At 43.7% G+C, this 26508-nt stretch overlaps 1 protein-coding gene and 1 pseudogene across 1 annotated transcript; one reads left to right on the forward strand and one right to left on the reverse strand.

The window, feature by feature from the left end:
- Window positions 1-1246: 1246 nt before the first annotated feature.
- LOC125519293 (BTB/POZ and MATH domain-containing protein 1-like) lies at window positions 1247-3910 on the reverse strand (annotated as a pseudogene).
- Window positions 3911-4194: 284 nt separating this feature from the next.
- On the forward strand, window positions 4195-5458 carry LOC147961274 (putative F-box protein At1g33530). The gene is made up of 3 exons (XM_087533740.1): window positions 4195-4479; window positions 4573-4665; window positions 5444-5458. Exons 1-3 carry the CDS (start codon window positions 4195-4197, stop codon window positions 5456-5458), a joined length of 393 nt encoding a protein of 130 aa, XP_087389866.1.
- The last annotated feature ends 21050 nt before the right edge of the window (window positions 5459-26508 follow it).

The following is a 26508-nucleotide window of genomic DNA, read 5'->3' on the forward strand; positions in this document are numbered from 1 at the left end:
ATCTCAAATGGGAGATCGAGAAGGCCCAGATTTTTGAATCAATAGAGATTAAGAACGAGAGGTTGCAACTAGCTCGAGACACGGAGGATTCCAGGATAATGTTCGCGGACGAAGACTCTTGGATGCGGAAGCAAAGAAGTGGCTTAAGGGTAGGAAGAAGGAGATTAACGAACGTAGGGAGTACGAGGCGGGAAGAGCGGCGGTGTCAACAGTGGAAGCCGAATGGGCCATTGCCGCAACAAAGCAGGTGGCACAGATGGCGTATGATGAGTGATCATCACATTGGGCAGACATGGCTCGGACTTGAGTTTTTTTGGCATGTCCGAATTATTGAACTATGATTTATTTTGCTTTGTTACACTGTTGAATTGTTGAATTGTGATGAAATTGTGCTATATGATCTACATGTATGAATTGCATGAATTTAAGACTTTAGATTTGCGGTGTGTGGTTGCCCAGCAGGCAATATGAGAGGCCATCCAGCGCCTTCCAGGGTCACACCCGGACAAGCTCACAGACGTTTAGGGGGGCCCAATGACCCATGAAAACCTGAATGATGCACAAAATTTCATCCAAACTGTTACACAATCCCGAGTCTGCTAACATCTTCGTTTCTGATCCACATGTGTCCATTAGCCCCAACCTAAGAGCAACACCGACTTATGAGAGGCCTTAGGCCCTCTTTCTCAAAAGACTAGCCTGTTAAAAGAAGACACCCCATCTTTATATGTCGTGTTTTGTCTCCCTTGATTATCTCACAGCCGACGTGGGATTAAAACCAACACCAACCTGCATATTCGAACATTTCCCTACAACCAGGAAAAATCGGAAGATAGAATCAAATGATCTTATGAATAAAATATCTTCCATGCAACAATTATAACACCGCAAAACTAGTCTGCACTTTCATTCGCAGCATGGAATTGGCTATCTGAGTTTCTTTTTTGCGGGAAACTGTCAATTTATTCTTCTTCAATCATGACAGTACACTGAAAACCGAAAATAATGAAAATTATATCCAGATTTATAGACCACCTAGTGACGACTGCACGCACTGAAGCAAGCCGAAGGCACGCCGCCATCATCGTCCCTCTCTCGTCGGAGTTGGACATAACTTATTAGAGTAGACAGTCAAAAAATCTATCATGCTAAGGCCTCATAGGAGTAACGCACTAGAACAATATGACAGGACACAAATTAACTAAGTGCTACTCCGTACTAGACTACACATAACACCAGCTATGCATCAATTCTTCCTCCCGCGTGCAGCCTTGAGAAGGTCAGCCAGCACCCGAGGGCAGGTCGCCTCCAGCTGCTTGTAGCCCTCCGTCGCTAACACGGCACCAAGAATCGCCGGCGTTTGAACGATGAACTCAACGCACCTCCGACTAAGTTTTTTTACCGGAGCCGGGAGCTACCGGTGGAGAATCTGCCGTTCAATTGCTTTCTTTGAGATTCGTGCCAACTTTTTGTGTATAAAGTAAAAATAATTTACTATGCAATACAAGCAGTAGACAAAGGAATACATCTGTGCATGTCAGATGCGTGGCAGCTTTAGATGTGACTTGGTGGAAAAGGACGGCGCATAGGTTCTCTCCCCCAAACAAAGTAGTTGCATTTTATTTGCTGATCATATTTTGAATGGTTAACAGCTTATGAACCAAATTTTCATTAATGAATTTTTTTGTACATTTGAATTCAGGGTGATGAGACCTTTAAAACAAGACCGGTCTTGGATACAATTTGGCTAGATTGAATTTTTACTGGTTCAATTAATTTCACATTACAAAAAATAGGATTTTACTCATTTCAATAAACAGAGTTTACTCATTCCAAAAAAATTATTTCACTAATTTGAAATACGGATTTCACTCATTTACAAATTTATTTTATTATCTCAAACTAATATTTCATTTATTTCAAACAACTGATTTCACTCAGTTGAAAAAACTTACTTCACTCATTTCAGAGAACACATTAGATTCACTCATTTGAAGTACTATATTCCACTCGTTTAAAAAACTTATTTCACACATCACAAAAAAAAATATTTTTAAACTTTGTTTCACTCGTTTCAAGAAACTAATTTCACTTATTTCAGAAAACACATTACATTCAGTCAATTGAAATACTATATTTCACCTGTTTCAAAAAGTAATTTTACTCGTTACAAAAGATAGATTCCGCTCATTTCACTAGTTTCAGAAAACACATTACACTTACAATATACAGAAATAAATAAGGATTTTTCACAAAAATAATATTTCAATTAAAAAACTATTTCACTCATATAAAAAATATCATTCAAACACATATTTCTCTGCAGTAATTAAAATCTATGAAATTAGTGAAATTAGATTTTTGAACTAAGTGAGATCTATGAAAATAGCTACTTTTTGAAATGTGTGAAACATGTTATTTTTAAATCTGACTGACATAAGCAGTTTCACACAGAGTGAAATAACATGTTTCATATGTTCCATATATAGAGTGAAATAAATTTCGAATACTGAAATAAGCAGTTTCACACCGAATATATAGAGTGAAATAAGTTAACTGAAATGTTGAAAATTAAATGTATTTGAAATCTATCCAAAATTGATCTTGTTCTAAAGGTCTTGACACCCGGAGATCAAATATATAAAATATTTCACATATGTAATTTTGGTTTAAAAGATATTAACGGTTAAAAATGTCAAATAAAATTTAAATGGGTACCTTTGTTATGGGGGCCAGAGGAGGAGAGTATGTCTGAGCCATGCATGCATCATACTGACAAAAAGTGCTGACAAGAGTTGACAAGATGTTTCATACATGATGATGTTGAACAGAATACAAAGAAATACTAATATGCATGTAGACAGCGTGCACCAATCTCAAAGAATTTAAGAATGGATTTAGCACCGGTACATCCCTGCACCTGTAAAAAGAGGTTTGCGAACGCACCTCGGCTTGAGCCGTGGGCAGTTGTTCAGCTCCGCCAGATTCAGAATCGTGGCCGCCGTCCCGACGCTAACGCTAGCAGAGATCTTCTGCGAGCAGATCAGCTTGAGCCTTTCCAACCCATACCTGTCCGCGGCCGCGAGGAGGCCACAGGTCAACGCCACCGACTCCTCACCGTCGTGTCGGTCGAGCTCCGGTGTCGTGTTGGTGTAGATGAAGTGCAGCATGGCCTTGAACTCCGCCGCCTCCATGCCGTGGACCTCCAGGCGCCGCGCGCACTTCTTGTCGCTCGCGTCCCCGAAGAACTCGGCCATGAAGAGCGGTGACCTCGCGGCCAGGACGACCTTGTGCGCTGCGCGGCAAACGTTTCGCCGGAGACAACGAACGTGATGTCGGATCCCGTCCCGCTCCGCAGGAGCTCCCCTAGGTGCCGGTCCAGGTCTGAGGCCGGCACAGGAAGCGACGCGGGCACGTCCACGCCTGGGCGCTGTTCCCGGAGCACCGTGACGGCGCATTTCACGGTGAGGGTGCCGTCGCCCCGGAGGTAGCCGGAGATCTCGAGGTCGCGCCTGTGCGCCAGCACGAGCGGCGCCGACTCGCCGCCGCAGTGGCGCGGGAAGGCTGCGGACACCGTCCTGGGCTCCGACTGCTCGGCCAAACCCGCGGGATCGACGAGCCAGCAGTCTAGGCGCGCAGTGACGACGTCTCCGGTGGCGGCGGGATGGGCGAGGAGCACGAGCTTGAGCGACATCCACATGCTGCACACCGAGGACGCAGGGTAGCAGCGGATCTCCCACTCGTGCCAGCCGACGCTCCACCTGGACCATACCACGATGCACTCGTCGTGACCGCTGGCTACCGTGGCCGGGGCCGTGGGAGTCGAGCTGAAGCCGTCGATCTTGAACGTCCGCACGGAGCGCGCGGCATCGGCGAGGTTCCTGGTCGGTCCGACTTGGGCGTTACCCATGGCTCTTGTTTTGCCTGTGCTTGATTCGATTTGTGGAACACAGAGTACTCGGCACGTGTGCGCGTAGAGAGCGACTTTCGATCGCAAGAGAAAACACACGTCCGTGCATGTATTTATCTGGAGGACTCGATCGAGGAGACCTACACGGACAAGTAGACCGTGTAGGAGTACGATCCGAGAACAAGTGCTCATAGGTACGGGCTCAACACGTTGATCGATTTGTTCTAAATTCACACCCACACGCCGCCGGCCGGCCAGCAACATGCCGACAGCGAGGCCCACCCATGGCGGGGCTGGACGCGGGGCTAAGCCCTATCCTCCCAGACCATGTCATCGAGGACATCTTAGCGCGGTTGCCGGCCAAGTCCGTGCACAGGTGCCGCTGCTTCTCTCGCGCCTGGGCCGCCACGCTCGCCTCCGATGACTTCGCAGACCTCCACCTTCGCCTAGCCAACGGCCAAGGCGGCCCTAGGGTCCTCCTCCTGCAGGAATCAAGCTCATGCAACAATGGACGTCCGAAGATCCAGGCGTGGTCGCCGGCCCACCCTGACAGCACCACGCTCATGCAGGTCCCCCGCGCCCGCACACGCGAGCCCTGTCCATGCAATGTTACACGTTGTATCAGTCCGACTAACTTCGTCCCACGCCTCTTGACGCAACAGTGTCGTGGCGTTGTCATCATTGATGCAGTCTCCACAGGGACGCGCTACGTGTTTAACCCGTCCACCGGCCAAATGGCGGCGCTTCCAGACCCGGTACATGGCCTATATCTCGTATGGCCTGTATTACGAAAGCCTAGGGCTCGGCTACGACACACGCACCAAGAAGTACAAAGTTGTGCACATCTACTACTGTGGCTCTAGTAACATCGGATGTGAGGTCTACGTGATCAACTCCATAGGGTCCTGGAGGCCTGCCAAGGGCAGTGCCCGAGAAATACCTCCGGGCTAGGTTCACCAGAACGAAACGAGTGTTTTAGCGCAAGGACATCTATCTATATATACCTATAGGTCTGTCTATGTCACATCTAGATGTGAGATAATACCTCACATCTAATATGACATCATCTTAGTTGATTTTTTTAGCACTTGTTTGTTGTTTTCCATTTTTGTTGTTGTCCAGCCCAGCGTCATTTTTGTTTTTTGAGAATCACCAAGCACGACTAAAAAAAGGACCACCCAGAGCATGTTCGCATGGCCAGGCTTGCCGCTGTTGCTGCTCCCTTGCTTAATGCTGCTAATACTACTACAAACAGGCTTACCGATGTCGCTGCTCCTGCTAATGCTACTAGTCGTCGTACTACTACGAACGACAGCTCGCTTCCCTTCGTTTTGTTGCTGCTAGAACCCAAGCCTTTATTGCAGGCAAGGTTTACGCCCCCACGGCTTACCACTTGGATGATAGCAACTTCAAAGTGTGTGGCTCGTGGGCACGTGTATTAATTTGGGATAGGGAGGTGTACAAATTCACTGTGTATTTAGTTTCCCAGCATAAATTTTTTGAACTGATTTGCTTTGCGTTGGGTGTGCCTAGCGATTTTGCCCATGATCCTGTCATGGGTGGACGTGTTCGTTTCGTGCATGTGCTACTTCATTCTAGAGTTGCGGCTGCATGCACTGCCTTCTTGGTTGAGATCCTAATTTGTTCGGCTACTGCATGTGAACCGGACACGTGATGGGACGACGTGTTTGCATGCAGATTTGCGTGTGCTATGAAAGTCCATCGCCGCTAAAATCGTAAGTCCTCGATGTTTCTCGACGCAGCTTGCTGCGAAATTTCTGGAGCCATTGCCCGGCTATAAATACGCCGCTGGGCATGCAATCAATGGACCCGCACAGGGACTAGGGATCGCCCGGGGAGCGGCCGCAAAGTGGGGCTCCGTCGCCGCCACCAAGGGCCCGTACGGGGCAGGAGCTGCGTCCAGTCGATGTCGCTGTTGCTCTGGCGAGCGAGATCCTGCATCGCCGTCCCCACCCTACCAGGTTTCCTCCGGTCTGCCTCTTGCCTCGGACGCCCTGATCGAGCTGCGCCGTTCTAGCTGCTCCATCGAGAAAAGCCGTTGCCGGGGAGCTGCTTCGCACTGCCGTCTCACGCCCCTGGCATCCTGCACGACGGCGGGGCGACCAATCTTTTCTGGGCGCTATACAACATCGACTGTTGGTGCGTGCCGCCGCCGCCTGGGCCTCCGCGTGAGCCGCCCATACCATACGCGCCGCTGCCCCTCCCACACCAGCGGGCTGCCTACGGCCTGAGGGAACAAGCGCCGCCCACGCGCCGTTGGCCGTGCCCACGCGCTTCTAGCCTCGCCCGCTGCCTGCGGGTTCATCTCCTTTCCTTACTTCGATTCCTGTCTCCTCTTATTTTTATGTGCATGCGAGTCTGCTTATAGACATCTTCTGTTTATGTTGCACAGATTGAGGTGAGGCCTCCTCTTTCTCCTTTCATTACTATACATATCCTGATTTTTATCAGTTAATTGATTCAATTTTATTTGGTTGGCTTGGTTTCCGTTTGCAGTTTCGAACTGCATTTCCCCCCTTTTTTTCCTATTCCCGGACGAGCAGCAGCACAAACGTAGGAGGTATCTGACAACAATGGCGACCGCAATGGCATACTACATATACTAAATCTAGACCGGTTCAAATTTTGAGGATTTTTTGACTTTTTCATGCAGTTCAAACTGGTTAATCAGGCCTTGACACGTGTGATTAGTTTGGGACCTGGGCGTGTACACTATTCGGGTGTGTGCTGCATTTTCTTCTGGTTTAGTTCCTGGTCAAATATAGGTCTTGTCTCTCTGAACACAAGTTGTATTTTTGGCTGCATGCATGCGGTCGGTCACGTGCATGTAATCAGCAGGGCAGTGTGTGGCATGTGGGGGTTACATGCATGGTTGTATTTGCCTCGCGTACTTTTTCATGGCTGCATGCATTGTTTGTGTGGACGTCTCCTGATGTTGTGTGCGTGTTAGCTTTTGGTTCTGTACGCGTTCTTTTAGGGTGGCTGCCGGCACGTCCTTAAGTGGTTCAGTTTGACATTCATTGGTTGGCACGTGTGCAGTTTCTACAATCCTCAGGCGGTGCCGCCGTTGCCGTATATTCTGGAAGCCGCTCTTCTCGATGGTTGCGGTTGTTTCATGCTATTTTGCTTCGTAACTTTGGTGCTCCGGTTAGTGTATAAATATGTGTTCCGCCGTGTTGTTTCTCTTAGCCGCGCCCGTTGTGGTCTCTGTGCATAGATGGATCGTGGTAGATCTTGCCGGAGTGGTCTCCTAGAATTCACAGTTCAGTTATTGGGTGTACCAATCTGTGGCTCCGTCATCCGGGTTGTCCTCGTGGAATTCTTGGGGTAGTTATTGTGCATAATGATCTGCGAGGCCGTGGTGCATCCATATCGGGAGCTGCTGTTGGTGATCCTCTGTCCGATGATAATTTTCTACGTGAGGGCCGTCCTGCTGTTCATCGTGCCATTGGCTCTACATCTATTGGTTACTCCAATCTATTTGGTCTGTCTTTTGTTCATTATTTTATGCATTAACATCAAGTATTTAAGGTATTAGTCTGGATGCTCTGTGTAGGGGTTCGAGGTCAGTGTTCCTCTGCTGCTGACTTGCGTCGGCGGCGCCAAGAGATCCAACTGGGAAAGCATCCTGTTGATTGTGTTGTTGGTGAGTACACGAGGGTTTGGCTTCTTGCCTTTCTTGATTCGGATTGGGTTGTCCCGGTCTTTCTTTTATTTATTTCATTATTTAATTAGTTATTTGTTTCTTCCCTTATTGTAGCTGATTCTTTATATGGCTTTCGTTCTTCGCGTGGTGTGGATTCTGATGTTTCCTTGCCTAACTCTTCGGCTAAATTCTCTGGTATTGTTTTATCAATAAGTTTTATTTTTTTGTGAAAAATTGTTACTGATAAAATATGTTAAATTGTTTGCCATGCTTGACATACGTGCAAGTTAAATAAATATTGTTTTATCTGAAAGGGGAATAGTGGTGCATGCCGGGGCTGCCGGCGGGACCACGTGCATGCCCCATGAAGTTCCTTTTTCTTTATCTTTTGCATACAATGTATGGTTCCTCAGAAAATGCCAATGGCGCCTGAACTCTAGGGAGCTCGGTATTTAAGAAAAAATAATCAAAAATTATACTCAAAAGTGTAAGAAAAAAACGAAAGAAGATCCGCGGAAACTTGTATGTTTTCCTCACACAAGTGTGAAGAATCATTTAAAATTTTCATGATCTATAGGTCGTACAAAAAGGCAAAATTTCGCCCCAACAACAACAAGAGGGCTCAGTTTAGAAATAGGTTTCTGTCGCTTTTCTGTACGCCATGCATGAAAGCATGGTTAATGAATTTTTGCACATACGTAATACACATGTGTGTGAGTGTTTACATAAAAATTCAGGCTGTGGAAATTCATTTTTTTCAAAACGAGCATGCACTGGTTCTCATAAAGGAGCGCTTCGACCATGTCAATTTCCAATAAGGTTATGTTATGCTATGACTATCAATAAGAGCCAAGGGCAGACTTTGTCTAAAATATGCGTATATTTCCGAGGGCCAGTATTTTCACGTGGACAGTTGTATGTTGTGGTATCACGCGTTATTTCACGCAGTGGTCTCAAGTTCTTGATTGAGGATAACAGTGGGTGTCCATCTTTCGAGACTAGAAATTTAGTTATAGGGAAATTATCTTAAGATTGTAAGTACAAGACCGTTAATGTGTTGTATGGTACGTCTTATAGTGATTTTGGTAGACCGGGATATAAACTGCATGCGTGTAATATTTGAGTTGTTCCTCTCAAAAGAAAAAAATTTAGAAATTTGTGTTTTACATAATACACATGGTTGTCGGATCAACCTTATTTTGGGTACGGGGAAAACAATATTTCATTCCCTCTTACCTTCATATGTTAAAATTTTCACACACACGCATCAACGTGTATTTTTCCACTTAGCAGCATGAAACACACATCAGAACAACAAATGCACTTCTTTTTCCAACTAATCTATGTACACAGTTGTATCAGCCTAGGCTCGACAGTATTTACCATAAGTAAAAAAACACAGTCCGTACAGATATACTGTATGGAAGGGCGCGGCGTGCCGCCGCGTGGGCCATGCTAGTTGTACTACTATATTACATGAATACACTGCACTACACAGCAACTCGCGACACTTTCCGTTGTTGTTGCTAGTCGTACTACAACTCTACACTACACGACAGCTCGCGTTCTTCTCTTCTTACGATGGAGATAATCTCGCTAGAATATTAGTTTTCTTTTCAATAAACATGCCCCACATTTTGATATACATTTTAAATTTGATCAACATGAACAATTTTAGAACAATGAACAAATTTATGAAATTTGGAACATTTATTGAATCTTGTGAATTTATGAAAAAAGAAAATAATCAGAAAAAATGAAAAAAATGAGATCAATTTTTGAAAATAGAAAAAATAAAAGGAGAGAAAAACCAATAAAGAAAAATAATAAAATAAAAAATAGAAAACATGAACAAAACAAAACCAAAATCATATCCTAGCTACTTGAGTCGGCTCATCTGCGGTTTGTTTTTCGTTGAGAGTGGACTTGCAATTGGGACAAAAAAAGTCGAACCCACAGTGGCAAGTCGAGGGTGGATTTGCAATTGGGACTAAAAAGGTTAGGCCCTAATTGCGAGTTGTGTTTAGAGTTGCTACTGGGGAGAAAAAAAGTTGGGCCCCAGTTACGAGTTGAGGGTAGACTTGCAACTGGAACAAGAAAAAGGTTGAGCCCAGTTGCGAATTGACGATGGACTTGCAACTGAGACACAAAAAGGTCGGGCCCCAATTGCGAATCGACGGTGGACTTGCAACTGGTTGTAAAAAAATTGGGCCGCAGCTGCGAGTCGAAGGTGGACTTGCAACTCGGACAGAAAAGGTTGGACCCTAGTTGCGAGTTGGGGATGGACTTGCAACTCGAACAAAAAAAGTTTGCTCCCCAGTTGCAAAGTCAAGGATGGACTTGCAACTTGGCCAAAACAGGTTGGGCCTGAGTTGCGAGTCGAGGGTCGACTTGCAACTTGAAAAAAAAAGTCTCGCTCTATTTGTGAGTCAAGAGTGGACCTGGAACTAGGACAAAAAAGGTTGGGCCTCGAATCGAGGGTGGACTTCCAACTGGGACAAAAAAAGGTCGAACCTCAGTTGCGAGTTGAGGGTGGACTTGTAATTAGGAGGAAAAAAATGTCGGGCCCCAGTTGCGAGTCAACAGTGAAATTGCAACCGAAAAAAATTGTCGGGCCCAGTTGTGACTCAAGGGTGGACTTGCAACTTGGACAAAAAAGGCGGACCCCTAGTTGCGAGTTGAGAGTGGACTTGCAACTCGGACAAAAAAAGTCAGGTCCTAGTTACGAGTCAAGGGGGGTGCAACTGGGACGAAAAAAAGGTCGGCCCCTACTTACGAGTCGATGATGGGCTTGCAACTAGGAAAAATGGTTGAGCTCTAGTTGCGAGTCGGCGGTGGACTCGCAACTGGGACAAAAAAACGTTAGGTCCTTGCAACTAGGAAAAAAGGTCGAGCCTTATTTGCGAGTTGAAGGTGGGCATGCAAGTGGGACAAAAAATTGTCAGGTCCCAGTTGTGAGTCAAGGATGTACTTGCAACTGCAACAAAAAATGATCGGACCCTAGTTGCGATTCAAGGGTGAACTTGTAACTGGAATAAAAAAATCGGGTTCCAGTTGCGAGTCGAGGGTGGACTTGCAACTTGCACATAAAATGGTAAAACCCCAATTGGCGAGTCAAGGGGACAAAAGCGAAGACAAACATGCCTAGGCCAACAACCCGTTACGCAAAAAATAAATAGCGAAAAGCAAGGAAGAAGATAGAGCGCTTGCAATTGGGAAAACTATGAATCTAGTTGTGAGTTGACGGTGGACTTGTACCTGGGACAACTATGAAACTACGAGCCTGGTTGCGAGTCAAGGTTTGACTTGCAACTAGGATGAAACAAACTACAGGCCAGTTGCATGTCAAGGATGGACCTATAACTGGGATGAAAAATAAATCACAGAAAAAATTATAGGGATCAAAGGTCGATCAGTGAGAAGATGAGGATAAGCTGCATCGTCGAACCCCCAAATGATGACATATATGGGCCCACGTGAAATGAAACGTGAAAACATGATGATACAAAATAAACAAGACAAGAGGACGCGCGACAAAAAATGATGAGCTCACATGGACTCGCATGTTTTGGTTTGTACGAACATTAAGGCAAACAAATCGAACAGTTATAGACATATATGAGCTAAAAATTCATCTAGATTGGATTTAGCAAATCTGAAACAAAAAATCTAGCTACATGGTCAAACCAAAAAAACAAAAGAGGGGGTAAAATGCCACATGGCCCTAGAAAAACTAAGCCCATAGAGAAAAACCAATACACAAAATATAATAACGGCCCACTAAAAAGAATATTATATCAGGCCTCACTGCTTCACGGGGGACAAATAGAAAACACGACACAACGATAACGAGCACGACTTAGAAACACGTGTATCTAACAAATATATGAGTTAGATGAAACGTTGTTAACTCTCATTTAGATGAGAATTAGCAAAACAATCCAAAATGAGACCCCACGGCGAAAACGGCCCAACAAAAGAAGCATGCACAAACATGTCGACAAGTAGGCATCAATCACACGACGCGACACATAGCACGCGTGACAAAAATAACACATGATCAAGATTTGCACGACATTCAAAGCGAACATATGACAGAGCGAAAACAAGTTCATGAATTTTAAACAAATAAAGAAAGAAAGAAAGGACAAAGGTAAAAGGAAGAAAAGAAAAATAAAAACAAAAAAACCACAAATTTAAAACTGGTTCATAATTGAAAGCAAATAATGAAATAGAAAAAATAAAACAAAAAGGAAACAAATAAAAACAAATACTAAGAGTCAAATGAAAGTGTACAAAAATGAGAAGAACTAGAATTGACTCGTTGCACATACTTTTGAAAAGAAAATAGAAAAACGCAGCCTATGGCGGAAAAAACTAAAGGCACACTAGATGTGAAGCGCTGGAGAGAAATGTAACTGGACTATAGACAAAAACGGCCTACCAGCCCAATATCACAAAAAAAACGACAACGGACCAACCTCGTACGAGCAACAACCTGAACATGAGCTACACGCGAGACACGCTGAACGAGCGAGCGCACCGGCCAAACCATCACGTTTTGTACAAATATTAAAGACAAATGATCCAACGACTCTGGACTTAGATGTGAAATAGCTATTTCATATCTAGATGTGAAATAGCAAATCCATATATCTATACCTATACTTATACGGGTTCGCTATTTCACATTTAGATGTGAAATAGCTATCTCACATCTAAGTTTATAACCGTTCGATCTTGTTTGTCTTTTAAGATTCGTACAGGTTGTTCGGCTCGTATACGCCCTCGCTCGTGTCACGTTTGTCACGCGCGGCGGCCCGTGTTAGGTTCATAAGAGGTGGGGCGGCCCGTATACTGTGTCGCTCGTCCGCACAGGGCAGTTGTGGCCTTTTGTCGCTCGTGGCCTCTTGTTGTTGTCTTTTTTTTTTTTGAGGATCACCTCTTGTTGTTGTCGCTGTGTGGGTTTCGTTAACCGTCAAAAAAAGAAGTGCGTACACCTGCCTGCCCGTTGTACGGTTGTAGGCTTTTTTTGTTTCTTATATGGGTCCCCTGTTTTTGTGCTTTGTGGGCTTTCAGCCAGGAGAAAGCGTAAATTGTTATTTTTTGGGGGAGAGGAAAGTGTGTCAGTCATTGTGTGTCCTTTGTAAGAGCTTCCTGTCAGTTGTTTGGTTTTTGTCTCCCTGGAGCGTATGTGTGTGAATGAGCTAACCAATGAAGTACCGGTTTTTGGGAGAAGCTTCCAACCATTGTTTTTTTGTTCATTTTTCTCTTTTTATTTTTTTGTCCTATTTATATTTTTTAATGTTCATGATTTTTGTTGGTTCCAGTTGCAAGTTAATCATCAACACGCAACTGGACACACCCTTGTTTTATTCCAGTTTGCTGGACAATCTTTGATCGTTTTTAGTTGTAGCTGCAAGTCAACAATCGACTTGCAACTGGGTCTGGCCCTTTTTTCGTCCCAGTTGCAAGTCCATCATTGACATGCAACTAGGTTCTTAATTTTTTGTTTTGTCCGAGTTATAAGTTCACTCATGACTCGCAACTGGCCGTGAGATTTTTCTGACCCAATTGCAAGTCCACCATTGACTTGCAACTGGGTTCAACCATATTTTTATCCAATCGCAAATACACTATCGACTCACAACTAGGACCATAATTTTCTTTTCCAGTTGCAAGTCCACCATTGAGATGCAAGCGGGCATTTTATTTGATAAACATTTCTATTGTCGAACCATTTGTGAATACGCGCCTTTGTTGCTTGTCCAGCACCATCTTGCAACTAGGGATTGACTTTTTTGGTTCCAGTTGCAAGTCAACCATCAACTTGTAACTAGGCCCCTTGATCTTTTATTTGGTTGTAGTTGCAAGTCAATCATTGACTCGCAACTATGCCCAACCTTTTTTTGTCCTAGATGCAAGTCCACCATTGACATGCATCTGGGTTCTTAATCTTGTTTGCCCAATTGCAAGTCCACTCATGACTCGCAATTGGACCCAATATTTTTCACCCAATTGCAAGCCCACCATCCACCTGCAACTCGGTTCGATCTTTCTTTTCTCTAGTTGCAAATCCACTATCGACTCGCAACTAGGCCGGCAATTTTCTTTTTCAATAACAACTCCATCATTGACATGCAAGTGGGCACTTGATCATTTTTTATTGATAAACAGAATTTGAATACGCGCCTCGGTTGCAAGTCCATCACCGACTCGCAACTAGCGGTTGACTTTTTTGTTTTAGTTTCAAGTCAATCATCGACTCGCAACTGGGTACGCCCTTGTTTTGTCCCAGTTGCAAGACAACCATCGATTAACAACTGGGTCCCTTGATCTTCTTTTGTTGTAGTTGCAAGTCAACCATGACTCGCAACTAGGCCTGATCCTTTTCTATGTCTAAGTTGCAACTGGATACTTTTTTTTTGCCCGAGTTGCAAGTCCACCCATGACTCGTAACTGGACCCAACATTTTTATTTCATATAGCTTGCCAGAAACATTACACTCAAGTTGTCAGTTTAATTCAATTTGTGTCGAATTACCTGTTTTTATTTTCATATAGCTTGCCAAAAAAAATTACATCCAATTGCCAGGATTATTTGTTATGCTTGTCTGCCTGGTTAATTTGTTATAAGTTAGCATGAAGCTTGATAAAAAAAAATGTGTACTGACCATTTGCATCGGTCACAGTAGCATGAAAAAGTAACCTTGTCATTGTCTTGTAGCGAACACATGGCCAATGTGCTTGTTGGAAAGAAAAAATAATGTAGAAGTTTAGCTCTACTTTATAGCAAAAACAAAGGATATGTATTGTAGCACAGCGCAGCATCAGCATGCATGCTACTGTAGTGTTCTGTATCGTCGACACTGCATTCTAGTGTAGTTCGATTGCGACGCACCCAAGTAACAGCGTGCACACGCCCACCACACGGAATGGTCGCTCTGCGACGTGCACTACTTAGATTTTTTTGACCAAACAAACAAACAAAAAAGGCCACAAACAGTGTTGATATCATACTTAGATGTGAAATATTATCTCATATCTAGATGAGATATAGTCAGACCATACCTATACCTATACCTATCTATACTAATTCTTGACTTTCTAGAAATTTCCACGTAAATTAGATTTTATGAGCCGTAATCCCTATGTTGTCACAAACTAAAAATCAGACACCAATCATCTAAGAAAATCCTAGGTTGCAACAAATTAAAAACAAGACACATAGATTCTTCTTTGTCAAATACTCACGACACAATTCCGTTAAAAAAAGACTCACGACACAGTATACGTGTTCTCCCAATCCCCTTTGACCCATCTGCATGCCTATTTCTTCTCCACCACGATGTCCAGTTTCGCTCAATCTAGAAGCATATGTACAAGCCAGTACGGGAAGACTGCAGCTTCGCCCTTCCTCCCAAGCTCAGACGCAACTGAGGCCTGACGATCAGCTTGCTGTGTTGGAACTACCAGGGCTGCAGCGGCGGATTAGCAAGTCTAGAAGCCCCTAGCAGGAGACCATGCACAAATAGTTTCAGGTAGAAGTTCTGAACAGAATATCAATGTCCGCCGCATTCTCTTACGACAAAGGGTTTTCATGCACCTCCTCAGGATCTTCATGCTCTGCCGAGTTCTTACGAATGATCGTCACTGCCGGCGTCAGGACAGCCCCTCTGCTGAGTTGTTATGGATTATCTTGCCTCTGCCGCGTGCGAATCATATCTCCCTTTGTTTGTTTTAACGGAGGCATCCAACGGAATCCTCGGTGATGTCTTCCGTTGTACGCATCTACGCTAGCTTTGTCCATGGCTCTCTGATCAAAGAGGAGACGTCCATGTCCCTTTTGCTGCAGGTCCAGTCCATGCCCCTTTTGCTCCAGATTCAGTCCATCCCTTTTTTGCTGCAGATCCAGTTATGCACCCTCTTACAATTACAATTGTTTTTTACTTCCAAGTAGCTGTTGAAAATAGGTCTTTTACTAATAATTGATCAAGGCTGCCAAACCTTAATTATTCAAACTCTTACTTGACCACTAACTCTATGTAGTTCGTGATACTTACATGACAAAGGAATCTGAAGTTGCCCACTCATGGATTTGAAGAGGCAGAGAAACCAACCAGTGCTGCAAATACTACTGCCAGAACCAACAAGAGATAATTTACAGCTGTTTGGTAGATTGTGATGCGTGGCCAATTTCTGGGTACATAATAATGTGTTGCATGCAACAGCACTGGTAGGCATTCTATGGTCCTCTAAATAAAAACAATTCATATGTTTTCAGACGTAGGACAGAAATATCTTGTATGCAGAGGTTGAGAATGGAAGGATAGCAAATTAGCAACAGATCGACTACACTAGGTACGTCATGCTAAGAATTACAGGAAGGATGAGAGGATGTCTAGAAGCCTGTGATGCGTGATTTTGCTGACGGCAACATCTCAAGGCTTTCATCAGCGGCAAATGGTACACAGGTTATATGATTCGATTGTTGCTGCATTGTATTCTTCGTATGTTAAATTACTCATGTGCTCCTTCATGATTTCTCCTGAAGAAAGCAATATTGATCGTAGATCTCTCATGTTGTCATCTTTCATAATATTTTGACCCAGCCAGTCCAACATAGAGAAGTCACCTCTGCCCCGCCATAGCAACAACTTTGTGTCATTGATGCCATATTGGGGCAGACAACTAATGTATCATCGAACCTGCTACTCGGCTCTAACACCACTTTTACTAATATATCCTTTTTCCAATCGCATCCATGTAACCAGCCACCTGAAGCAATCATAGTCTCTCTCTCACACTCTCATGTTTCTCTTCCAACATATCAGTTTCTCTCTCAGATTGGAGGAATCTTTAAAAGAAAAGTACATCCGATCAAATTAACAAAAAATACATGACGTTAGATGCATATCTCCAAGCCCAATGTCCTGATCCAAGCCGATGATCGCAATATCTCGGAGCTCGGTCTGCTTTCTAAAGATCGCTCTGTTTGCTGCGCAGGAAACATACATGCCCTCTCTTCATGTTGCCGCAGCACAGTTGGGGCCCGATCTATTAATGGTATGCTAGCTATCATGTACCAGGTCCATAGTTGGCTCCTAGATCAACCGTAAGTCCGTCAACCATGTTGCTGAACGCGGCCGCCAGCAGCCCAATTAAGTTCCACATGCCACCAGTGCAGCAACTGCCATCAGCGTGATTAGGCAGATCAGCTATTTACAGCATAGGCTCTTTGTTTATCTAATCTGCATATCATGTATATTAGGGTTGTGGCAGAATTATCTTCTTAATAACTCATGGATTGCTAATTCACGGCTTGCTGACACCTTTTCATGTTCTCTCACTTTCATACAGGAGTATATGGGCAATCTATATGGGCAATCTGCTATATGTTTAACAAGTCACGCATAGTTCAAGAGAATTTTTTCAGCGGCCTTGAGTTAATTCCAGGTAATCACTTTTATTTTAATTGTATGTTTGGCCATATTTTAAGCAGAGGCATGCTTCGTGGTAGCTCTTACTGATTTTCTATTTCACACGAGTTCGAGCAATCAATGGCTGGAAAATTTCGTTTTTTTCTGGGGCTAAATACACACGTACACTCTCTCTCTCGATCAACTCAAGAAGTAACTGTGTGTGTGTGTGTGTGTATAAGCATCAAATGCAAATTTTTGTGTTCATACTTTCATGATTCATTTGTTTGCCAAGAACACTTTCTTGATTCTTTAGAATACATATATATGATATTTCAGAAAAATCGTACAGCACAATAGCACATGGGCGTTGCTTCCTTTTTTTTATATGTGCATCATGGACTGTGACTGGACAATGACACACCAATCAAGTGGACTCTTTTGATACATGTAGAATAGATCTGATCCTCCAAATGTAAAAACCACGCGTATGTTGTGCTACAATCTGCACATGTAGCCAAGTGCATGTTGTAGGAGAAATTTCTCCTTTTATTCTACTCCCTCTGTTTTTATTTAGTCCGCATATTAGTTTTGGTCAAAGTCAAGCTTTGTAAACTTTGACTAAGTTTATAAACAAAAATATTAACATATACAATAAAAGATCAATACCACTAGATTCATTATTGAATGTACTTTCACATCATATAGATTTGTTATGGTAAATGTTTATATATTTTTCTATAAACTTGGTCAAACTTTACAAAGTTTGACTTCGGTCAAACCTAATATGCAGGCTAAATAAAAACGGAGGGAGTACTTGATTCAATATGTGTCCATGCTGATAGCTCAGTCAACATTTTTTTTAGCTTCTTTAGACTCTTTTTATAAGGAGCTTCTTCATACTTTAGTACGGTTGTTTGTCCAAAAACCGCTGCAAATTATATATAAGTGGAGATGTAGCTTACAATAAATAAAAATAGTCTTTCAGATATATTACCTTTGCTCAGAAATACTGGAATTGCCATTTGGACTGAAAACTTCTAGCGTAGATGATACCAATTCTACCCTTGCTGTGATCATATATTTTTTAGTTATATATGGCTTTTTGTTGGTCAATGAACAAACCCCAATTTTTCATGCATTTTGGATGAAACCCACAGGTGAAACAATCATGGACTGACAAACCAGTACGTGTGTGCCTCATAATTGCTTTTCTGAATTTGGAGTGGATGTTCCAGATTATAATTTGTTCAGTGTAGTTGATGGTCTAATCTCTTATAAGTTTTGTTGTTCTACAGTGGCTGAAACCAGTGGAGACAGGAAATATATGCTACTTATTAAGTTTGGTTTAAATTTGTACTTTGTAGTAAAAGTTTTAATAATTGTAGAAAATTCGATGTCTTCTGTACTTTATTGTTTTCAAAGTTATAACTGCAGGAGCTACATAATTTGATGTAAGTTAAAAAAATTGGACGAAAGGTACGCTGACTGCATTGTGCTTGTGATGTTATGACGAACCACCTTTCAGCGATTCCACTTGGATAATACAGAATGAGTATGCACCTAGAAACTATGTGTTCATGATCTTAAGAAAATGCTAACAACTCAAGGCCTCATGTTTATTTTGCTGTTTCTTAGAATGACATGATTATATATACAACATCTTGCTGTCACTTCCATCATTAGTTATGACCTATATTTGAGAATGCTGTGTGCAGTTCAGTTTGTGGTTGTTAGGAAACATCTGAATATTATTCATTCGCGCGATTGTATTTCGTTTTGAAACATTACCAAATGTATGATTTCATTTTTCTGCAAAATAATTTATATATTTAATATACTTCAGAGTGTTAACAAATGGAGAAACTTCTTCAAAAGTATATGAAAATAATGTTTTGACATTTTGGTTTCTACATGACCTTTCGGCACATGTCAAAGAACTATCCATATTATCCGGGGTAATAAATGCAATACTATCATACCACTAAATAAATCCAAATGTTATCTGTGTACATGGTTACATGAAAAAATTGCTCTTCTTAATAAATAATAAACATTCAAGAGCTGGATAAACAGTATCTTAATTTGTAGTTAGTTCTTTTTATAAATAAAACAAATACCTTTTCAAATTGTTCTACTGAGCTATCGTCTAAAATTCTAAATAACTATCCCGTGCAGACGCACGGGTTGATGTCTAGTATTCATTAGTTGGCCAAGACCTCGAGTCCCCATCTAAAGAGACATTGATCTCCTTCTCCCTATCAGACGAGAAATTTAGGACTATTCCATTGCCATCGATCGACAGGGAGAAGAACAGTGGGCTCAAGCACTATCTGACATAGCAGGTCGGCGGGTGCCTTTGCCTCTTTCACACTGAAGTGAGTAGAACCTGTAAAGATGCGATAAACGTCTTGCCTCGGTACGAGGGGACGTGGTTCGTGTCTATAGGCAGGGCGTAGATCCCTGTAGCGCATACAGGAGATAGAATACATCTTGGAGAAGAAGAAAGAGAGAGATAGAGTTAGCCGCGGTTAAGCTAGTTATCTAGGCCAACAAACTACCAGAATATCTCCAAGAGATCTACCACATTACAACGTTGCACTATATGCGCTGAACCTGAACCTTATATGTTTAACACCCTTCCATAATCACAACTTTGTTAAGTTGAGATTACGTTTGAATTCTTCAAAACTCCTTGTAGGCAATGCCTTGGTGAAGCCATCTGCAACTTGATCTCTGGAATGCAGAAACCGGATCTCAAGCTTCCTGCTAGCAACCCTTTCTCGAACGAAGTGGAAGTCAATCTCAATATGTTTTGTTCTTGCATGAAACGCAGGATTTGCAGACAAATAAGTGGCACCAAGATTGTCACACCAAAGACATGGAGCTTGAGTATGTTTTATTCCAAGTTCTCTGAGCATGGATTGAACCCAGATAATTTCTGCTGTTGCATTAGCCAAAGCCTTGTATTCTGCTTCTGTACTTGATCTTGAGACTGTAGCCTGTTTCTTTGCACACCAAGATATTAGGTTAGGTCCAAAGAATACTGCAAAACCACCAGTAGAGCACCTATCATCAATATCTCCTGCCCAGTCAGAATCAGAGAATGCACTGACAAGAGTTGAAGTAGACTTAGAGAAAGTAAGACCAACATTAACAGTGTCTTTGACATATCTTACTATCCGTTTTGCAGCAGTCCAATGAACTGTAGTGGGAGCATGAAGAAACTGACAAACTTTGTTCACAACAAAAGAAATATATGGTCTTGTAAGTGTCAAGTACTGGAGTGCACCAACTAAGCTTCTGTACTTGGTGCTATCTTCCTGATTCAGGAGTTCTCCCTCTGTAAGAGAAATCTTTTCAGAACTTGACATTGGTGTTGGTGATGACTTGCATCCCTGTAGCCCAGCTCTTCTTACAAGATCAGTAGCATATTTTTCCTGAGATAGGTGAAGTTCACTTCCTTGTTTCCTTACCTCAATACCTAGGAAAAAATGCAAGTCTCCTAGATCCTTCAGTGCAAATTCAGCACTAAGATCTTTCAACAGTCCTGTCACTGCTTCATCTGATGAGCTTGTAACAATAATATCGTCAACATAGATGAGCACAAAGATAGATGTGTTGCACTTATTGTAAATGAACAGTGACGTGTCAGACTTGGAAGGAACAAAACCAAGTGCTTGTAATTTTTTACTGAGACGGGAGTACCATGCCCTAGGAGCTTGTTTAAGGCCATACAAAGCTTTATCCAACTTGCAAACATGGAAAGGTGTGTTTTTGTTCTCAAACCCAGGAGGTTGCTTCATATACACTTCCTCTTCTAGAACACCATGAAGGAACGCGTTCTGAACATCTAGCTGTCTGAGACTCCATCCCTTGGAAACAGCAATAGACAAAACAAGATGAATGGTGGCAGCTTTTACAACGGGACTAAAGGTGTCCTCATAGTCTATGCCATGCCGTTGCTTAAATCCTTTGGCAACAAGTCTATCCTTATACCGATCAATAGTTCCATCAGACTTCCTTCTTATTCTGAATACCCACTTGCAATCAATGAGATTTTTACCTTGCCGTGGAGGAACTAGGTGCCATGTCTTGTTTTTCTGGAGTGCTCTGTACTCTTCTTCCATAGCTTGCTTCCACTTTGCCTCATCAAGCGTTTGTGGTTCACCTGTAGAGCAGGCTAAGCCAAACTTAAGTACCTTTTTATAATTGACAGGTTGCAATACCCCCTTTTTGTAGACGTGTGCGTGGCATGGATGGTGAAGCAGCAGCAGTTTGCTGCACAGAAGATCCGGGGTCTGCAGCAGAAAAATCCACAGCAGCATCCCCTGGTGATCCCGAGGCAGATACTCTGCGGTCTGACGAGGAGGCAGGATTTTCTGCGGCTTCATCGTGTGATGACGGGGCGCCATCCGCCACAGAAGATCCTCCCGCAGCAGGAGATTCGCCCCCACTAGGAGCGTCACCGGGATCCATGCGAGATCCAGCGCCTGTCGGGTGGATTGGGTGGTCCACCGCACGGGACCCTGAGCCGGTTGGCTGACGCGGGCGCCGCGCGTAGCACGTGGGCGGATCGGGGAAGCGGCTCGTCAGCTGCCGCGTGGGGCCCGGAGATTGGCGCGGGCCATCAGCGCCCGCTGATTGGTCGGAGGCGTGGCGCGCTGCCGAGTCAGGGCGGGCGACCAGAGCGCTGTCGGGCGTGTCGTTGTCAGGCGCAGGTGCAGAGGACGTCAATCCCGAAGGAGATCGCCTGCAGGACTGGTGCGGCTCGGATCCCGAGGAAGATATGTTCCCCAAGGGCCTGCACATGAAATATGGCTCGTTTGGAGCCGTTTCTTCACCGTTTTCATCACCATGACCACCATTGGCTTCACTGTTTTGTCCTGCATCATCACATAGCTTAAGCAAACTGTTATGAGGAGTAGTTGGCATGTGATCATTACAGTTATCTTCCCCAGAGGCACCTACTAGATGTGATGGCAAAAGGAGAATTTCTTGGCGAAGAAGAGCACCGGCGTTTGGATGTAGATCAGCAAAGGGAAATTTTGTCTCGTCAAACACGATATCTCTAGAGATATATACTCATCCAGTGGAGACATCAATGCACTTAACTCCTTTATGTTGAGGGCTATATCCCAAGAAGACACACTGTTTCGAGCAAAACATAACTTTACGATTGTTGTAGGGTCTAAGGTTTGGCCAACATGCACACCCAAAGACACGAAGTGATGTATAATCGGGTTTGATGTGAAGGAGCCTTTCTACCGGAGTTTCATGATTAATGACACGACTAGGAAGCATGTTGATGATGTGAACAGCGGCAAGAAAAGCCTCGTCCCAAAATTTGAGGGGCATGGATTGAAGGAAATATGCCCTAGAGGCAATAATAAAGTTATTATTTATTTCCTTATATCATGATAAAAGTTTATTATTCATGCTAGAATTGTATTAACTGGAAACATAATACATGTGTGAATACATAGACAAACAGAGTGTCACTAGTATGCCTCTACTTGACTAGCTCGTTAATCAAAGATGGTTATGTTTCCTAACCATGGACAAAGAGTTGTTATTTGATTAACGGGATCACATCATTAGTTGAATGATCTGATTGACATGACCCATTCCATTAGCTTAGCACCCGATCGTTTAGTATGTTGCTATTGCTTTCTTCATGACTTATACATGTTCCTATGACTATGAGATTATGCAACTCCCGTTTGCCAGAGGAACACTTTGTGTGCTACCAAACGTCACAACGTAACTGGGTGATTATAAAGGAGCTCTACAGGTGTCTCCAAAGGTACATGTTGGGTTGGTGTATTTCGAGATTAGGATTTGTCACTCCGATTGTCGGAGAGGTATCTCTGGGCCCTCTCGGTAATGCACATCACTTAAGCCTTGCAAGCATTGCAACTAATGAGTTAGTTGCGGGATGATGTATTACAGAACGAGTAAAGAGACTTGCCGGTAACGAGATTGAACTAGGTATAGGATACCGACGATCGAATCTCGGGCAAGTAACATACCGATGACAAAGGGAACAACGTATGTTGTTATGCGGTCTGACCGATAAAAGATCTTCGTAGAATATGTAGGAGACAATATGAGCATCCAGGTTCTGCTATTGGTTATTGACCGGAGACGTGTCTCGGTCATGTCTACATTGTTCTCGAACTCGTAGGGTCCGCACGCTTAAGGTTACGATGACAGTTATATTATGAGTTTATGCATTTTGATGTACCGAAGGTTATTCGGAGTCCCGGATGTGATCACGGACATGACGAGGAGTCTCGAAATGGTCGAGACATAAAGATTGATATATTGGAAGCCTATGTTTGGATATCGGAAGTGTTCCGGGTGAAATCGGGATTTTACCGGAGTACCAGGAGGTTACCGCAACCCCCCGGGAGGTATATGGGCCTTAGTGGGCCTTAGTGGAAGAGAGGAGAGGTGGCCAGAGATGGGCCGCGCGCCCCTCCCCCCCTTGGTCCGAATTGGACAAGGAGAGGGGGCCGGCCCCCCTTCCTCCTCTCTCTCCTCTTCCCCCCCCCCTCCACGAATCCTATTCCAACTAGGAAAGGGGGGGAGTCCTACTCCTTCTCCTCCTGGCGCGCCACACCTTGGCCGGCCGGCCCCCCTCCCTTGAACCTTTATATACGGAGGCAGGGGCACCCCTAGAGACACAAGTTGATCCACATGATCATATTCTTAGCCGTGTGCGGTGCCCCCTTCCACCATAGTCCTCGATAATATTGTAGCGGTGCTTAGGCGAAGCCCTGCGACGGTAGTACATCAAGATCGTCACCACGCCGTCGTGCTGACGGAACTCTTCCCCGACACTTTGCTGGATCGGAGTCCGGGGATCGTCATCGAGCTGAACGTGTGCTAGAACTCGGAGGTGCCGTAGTTTCGGTGCTTGATCGGTCGGGCCGTGGAGACGTACGACTACATCAACCAAACGCTTCCGTTGTCGATCTACAAGGGTACGTAGATCATACTCTCCCCTCTCGTTGCTATGCATCACCATGATCTTGCGTGAGCGTAGGAATTTTTTTGAAATTACTACGAAACCCAATAGTGGCATCCGAGCCTAGGTTTTATATGTTGATGTTATATGCACGAGTAGAACACAAGTGAGTTGTGGGCGATATAAGTCATACTGCTTACCAGCATGTCATTCTTTGGTTCGGCGGTATTGTTGGACGAAGCGGGCCGGACCGACATTACGCGTACGCTTACGCGAGACCGGTTCTCCCGACGTGCTTTGCACATAGGTGGCTTGCGGGTGACAGTTTCTCCAACTTTAGTTGAACCGAGTGCGGCTACGCCCGGTCCTTGCGAAGGTTAAAACAACACCAACTTGACAAACTATCGTTGTGGTTTTGATGCGTAGGTAAGATTGGTTCTTGCTTAAGCCCGTAGCAGCCAAGTAAAACATGCAACAACAAAGTAGAGGACGTCTAACTTGTTTTTGCAGGGCATGTTGTGATGTGATATGGTCAAGACATGATGCTAAATTTTATTGTATGAGATGATCATGTTTTGTAACCGAGTTATCGGCAACTGGCAGGAGCCATATGGTTGTCGCTTTATTGTATGCAATGCAATCGCGCTGTAATGCTTTACTTTATCACTAAGCGGTAGCGATAGTCGTGGAAGCATAAGATTGGCGAGACGACAACGATGCTACGATGGAGATCAAGGTGTCGCGCCGGTGACGATGGTGATCATGACGGTGCTTCGGAGATGGAGATCACAAGCACAAGATGATGATGGCCATATCATATCACTTATATTGATTGCATGTGATGTTTATCTTTTATGCATCTTATCTTGCTTTGATTGACGGTAGCATTATAAGATGATCTCTCACTAAATTATCAACAAGTGTTCTCCCTGAGTATGCACCGTTGCGAAAGTTCTTCGTGCTGAGACACCACGTGATGATCGGGTGTGATAGGCTCTACGTTCAAATACAACGGGTGCAAAACAGTTGCACACACGGAATACTCAGGTTATACTTGACGAGCCAAGCATATACAGATATGGCCTCGGAACACGGAGACCGAAAGGTCGAGCGTGAATCATATAGTAGATATGATCAACATAGTGATGTTCACCAATGAAACTACTCCATCTCACGTGATGATCGGACATGGTTTAGTTGATTTGGATCACGTAATCACTTAGATGATTAGAGGGATGTCTATCTAAGTGGGAGTTCTTTAAGTAATATGATTAACTGAAACTAAATTTATCATGAACTTAGTACCTGATAGTATCTTGCTTGTTTATGTATGATCGTAGATAAATGGCCCGTGCTGTTGTTTCATTGAATTTTAATGCGTTCCTTGAGAAAGCAAAGTTGAAAGATGATGGTAGCAATTACACGGACTGGGTCCGTAACTTGAGGATTATCCTCATTGCTGCACAGAAGAATTACGTCCTGGAAGCACCGCTGGGTGCCAGGCCTGCTGTTGGAGCAACACCAGATGTTGTGAACGTCTGGCAGAGCAAAGCTGATGACTACTCGATAGTTCAGTGTGCCATGCTTTACGGCTTAGAACCGGGACTTCAACGACGTTTTGAACGTCATGGAGCATATGAGATGTTCCAGGAGTTGAAGTTAATATTTCAAGCAAATGCCCGGATTGAGAGATATGAAGTCTCCAATAAGTTCTATAGCTGCAAAATGGAGGAGAACAGTTCTGTCAGTGAGCATATACTCAAAATGTCTGGGTATAATAATCACTTGATTCAAATGGGAGTTAATCTTCCAGATGATTGCGTCATTGACTGAATTCTCCAATCACTGCCACCAAGCTACAAGAGCTTCGTGATGAACTATAATATGCAAGGGATGAATAAGACTATTCCCGAGCTCTTCGCAATGCTGAAAGCTGCGGAGGTAGAAATCAAAAAGGAGCATCAAGTGTTGATGGTCAACAAGACCACTAGTTTCAAGAAAAAGGGCAAAGGGAAGAAGAAGGGGAACTTCAAGAAGAACAGCAAGCAAGTTGCTTCTCAAGAGAAGAAACCCAAGTCTGGACCTAAGCCTGAAACTGAGTGCTTCTACTGCAAGCAGACTGGTCACTGGAAGCGGAACTGCCCCGAGTATTTGGCGGATAAGAAGGATGGCAAGGTGAACAAAGGTATATGTGATATACATGTTATTGATGTGTACCTTACTAATGCTCGCAATAGCACCTGGGTATTTGATACTGGTTCTGTTGCTAATATTTACAACTCGAAACAGGGACTACGGATTAAGCGAAGATTGGCTAAGGACGAGGTGACGATGCGCGTGGGAAACGGTTCCAAAGTCGATGTGATCGCGGTCGGCACGCTACCTCTACATCTACCTTCGGGATTAATATTAGACCTAAATAATTGTTATTTGGTGCCAGCGTTAAGCATGAACATTATATCTGGATCTTGTTTGATGCGAGACGGTTATTCATTTAAATCAGAGAATAATGGTTGTTCTATTTATATGAGTAATATCTT

This window comes from Triticum urartu, chromosome 7A (genome assembly GCF_056163025.1).
Source record: "Triticum urartu cultivar PI428250 chromosome 7A, HENAU_Tu73, whole genome shotgun sequence".
Taxonomy (NCBI): domain Eukaryota; kingdom Viridiplantae; phylum Streptophyta; class Magnoliopsida; order Poales; family Poaceae; genus Triticum; species Triticum urartu.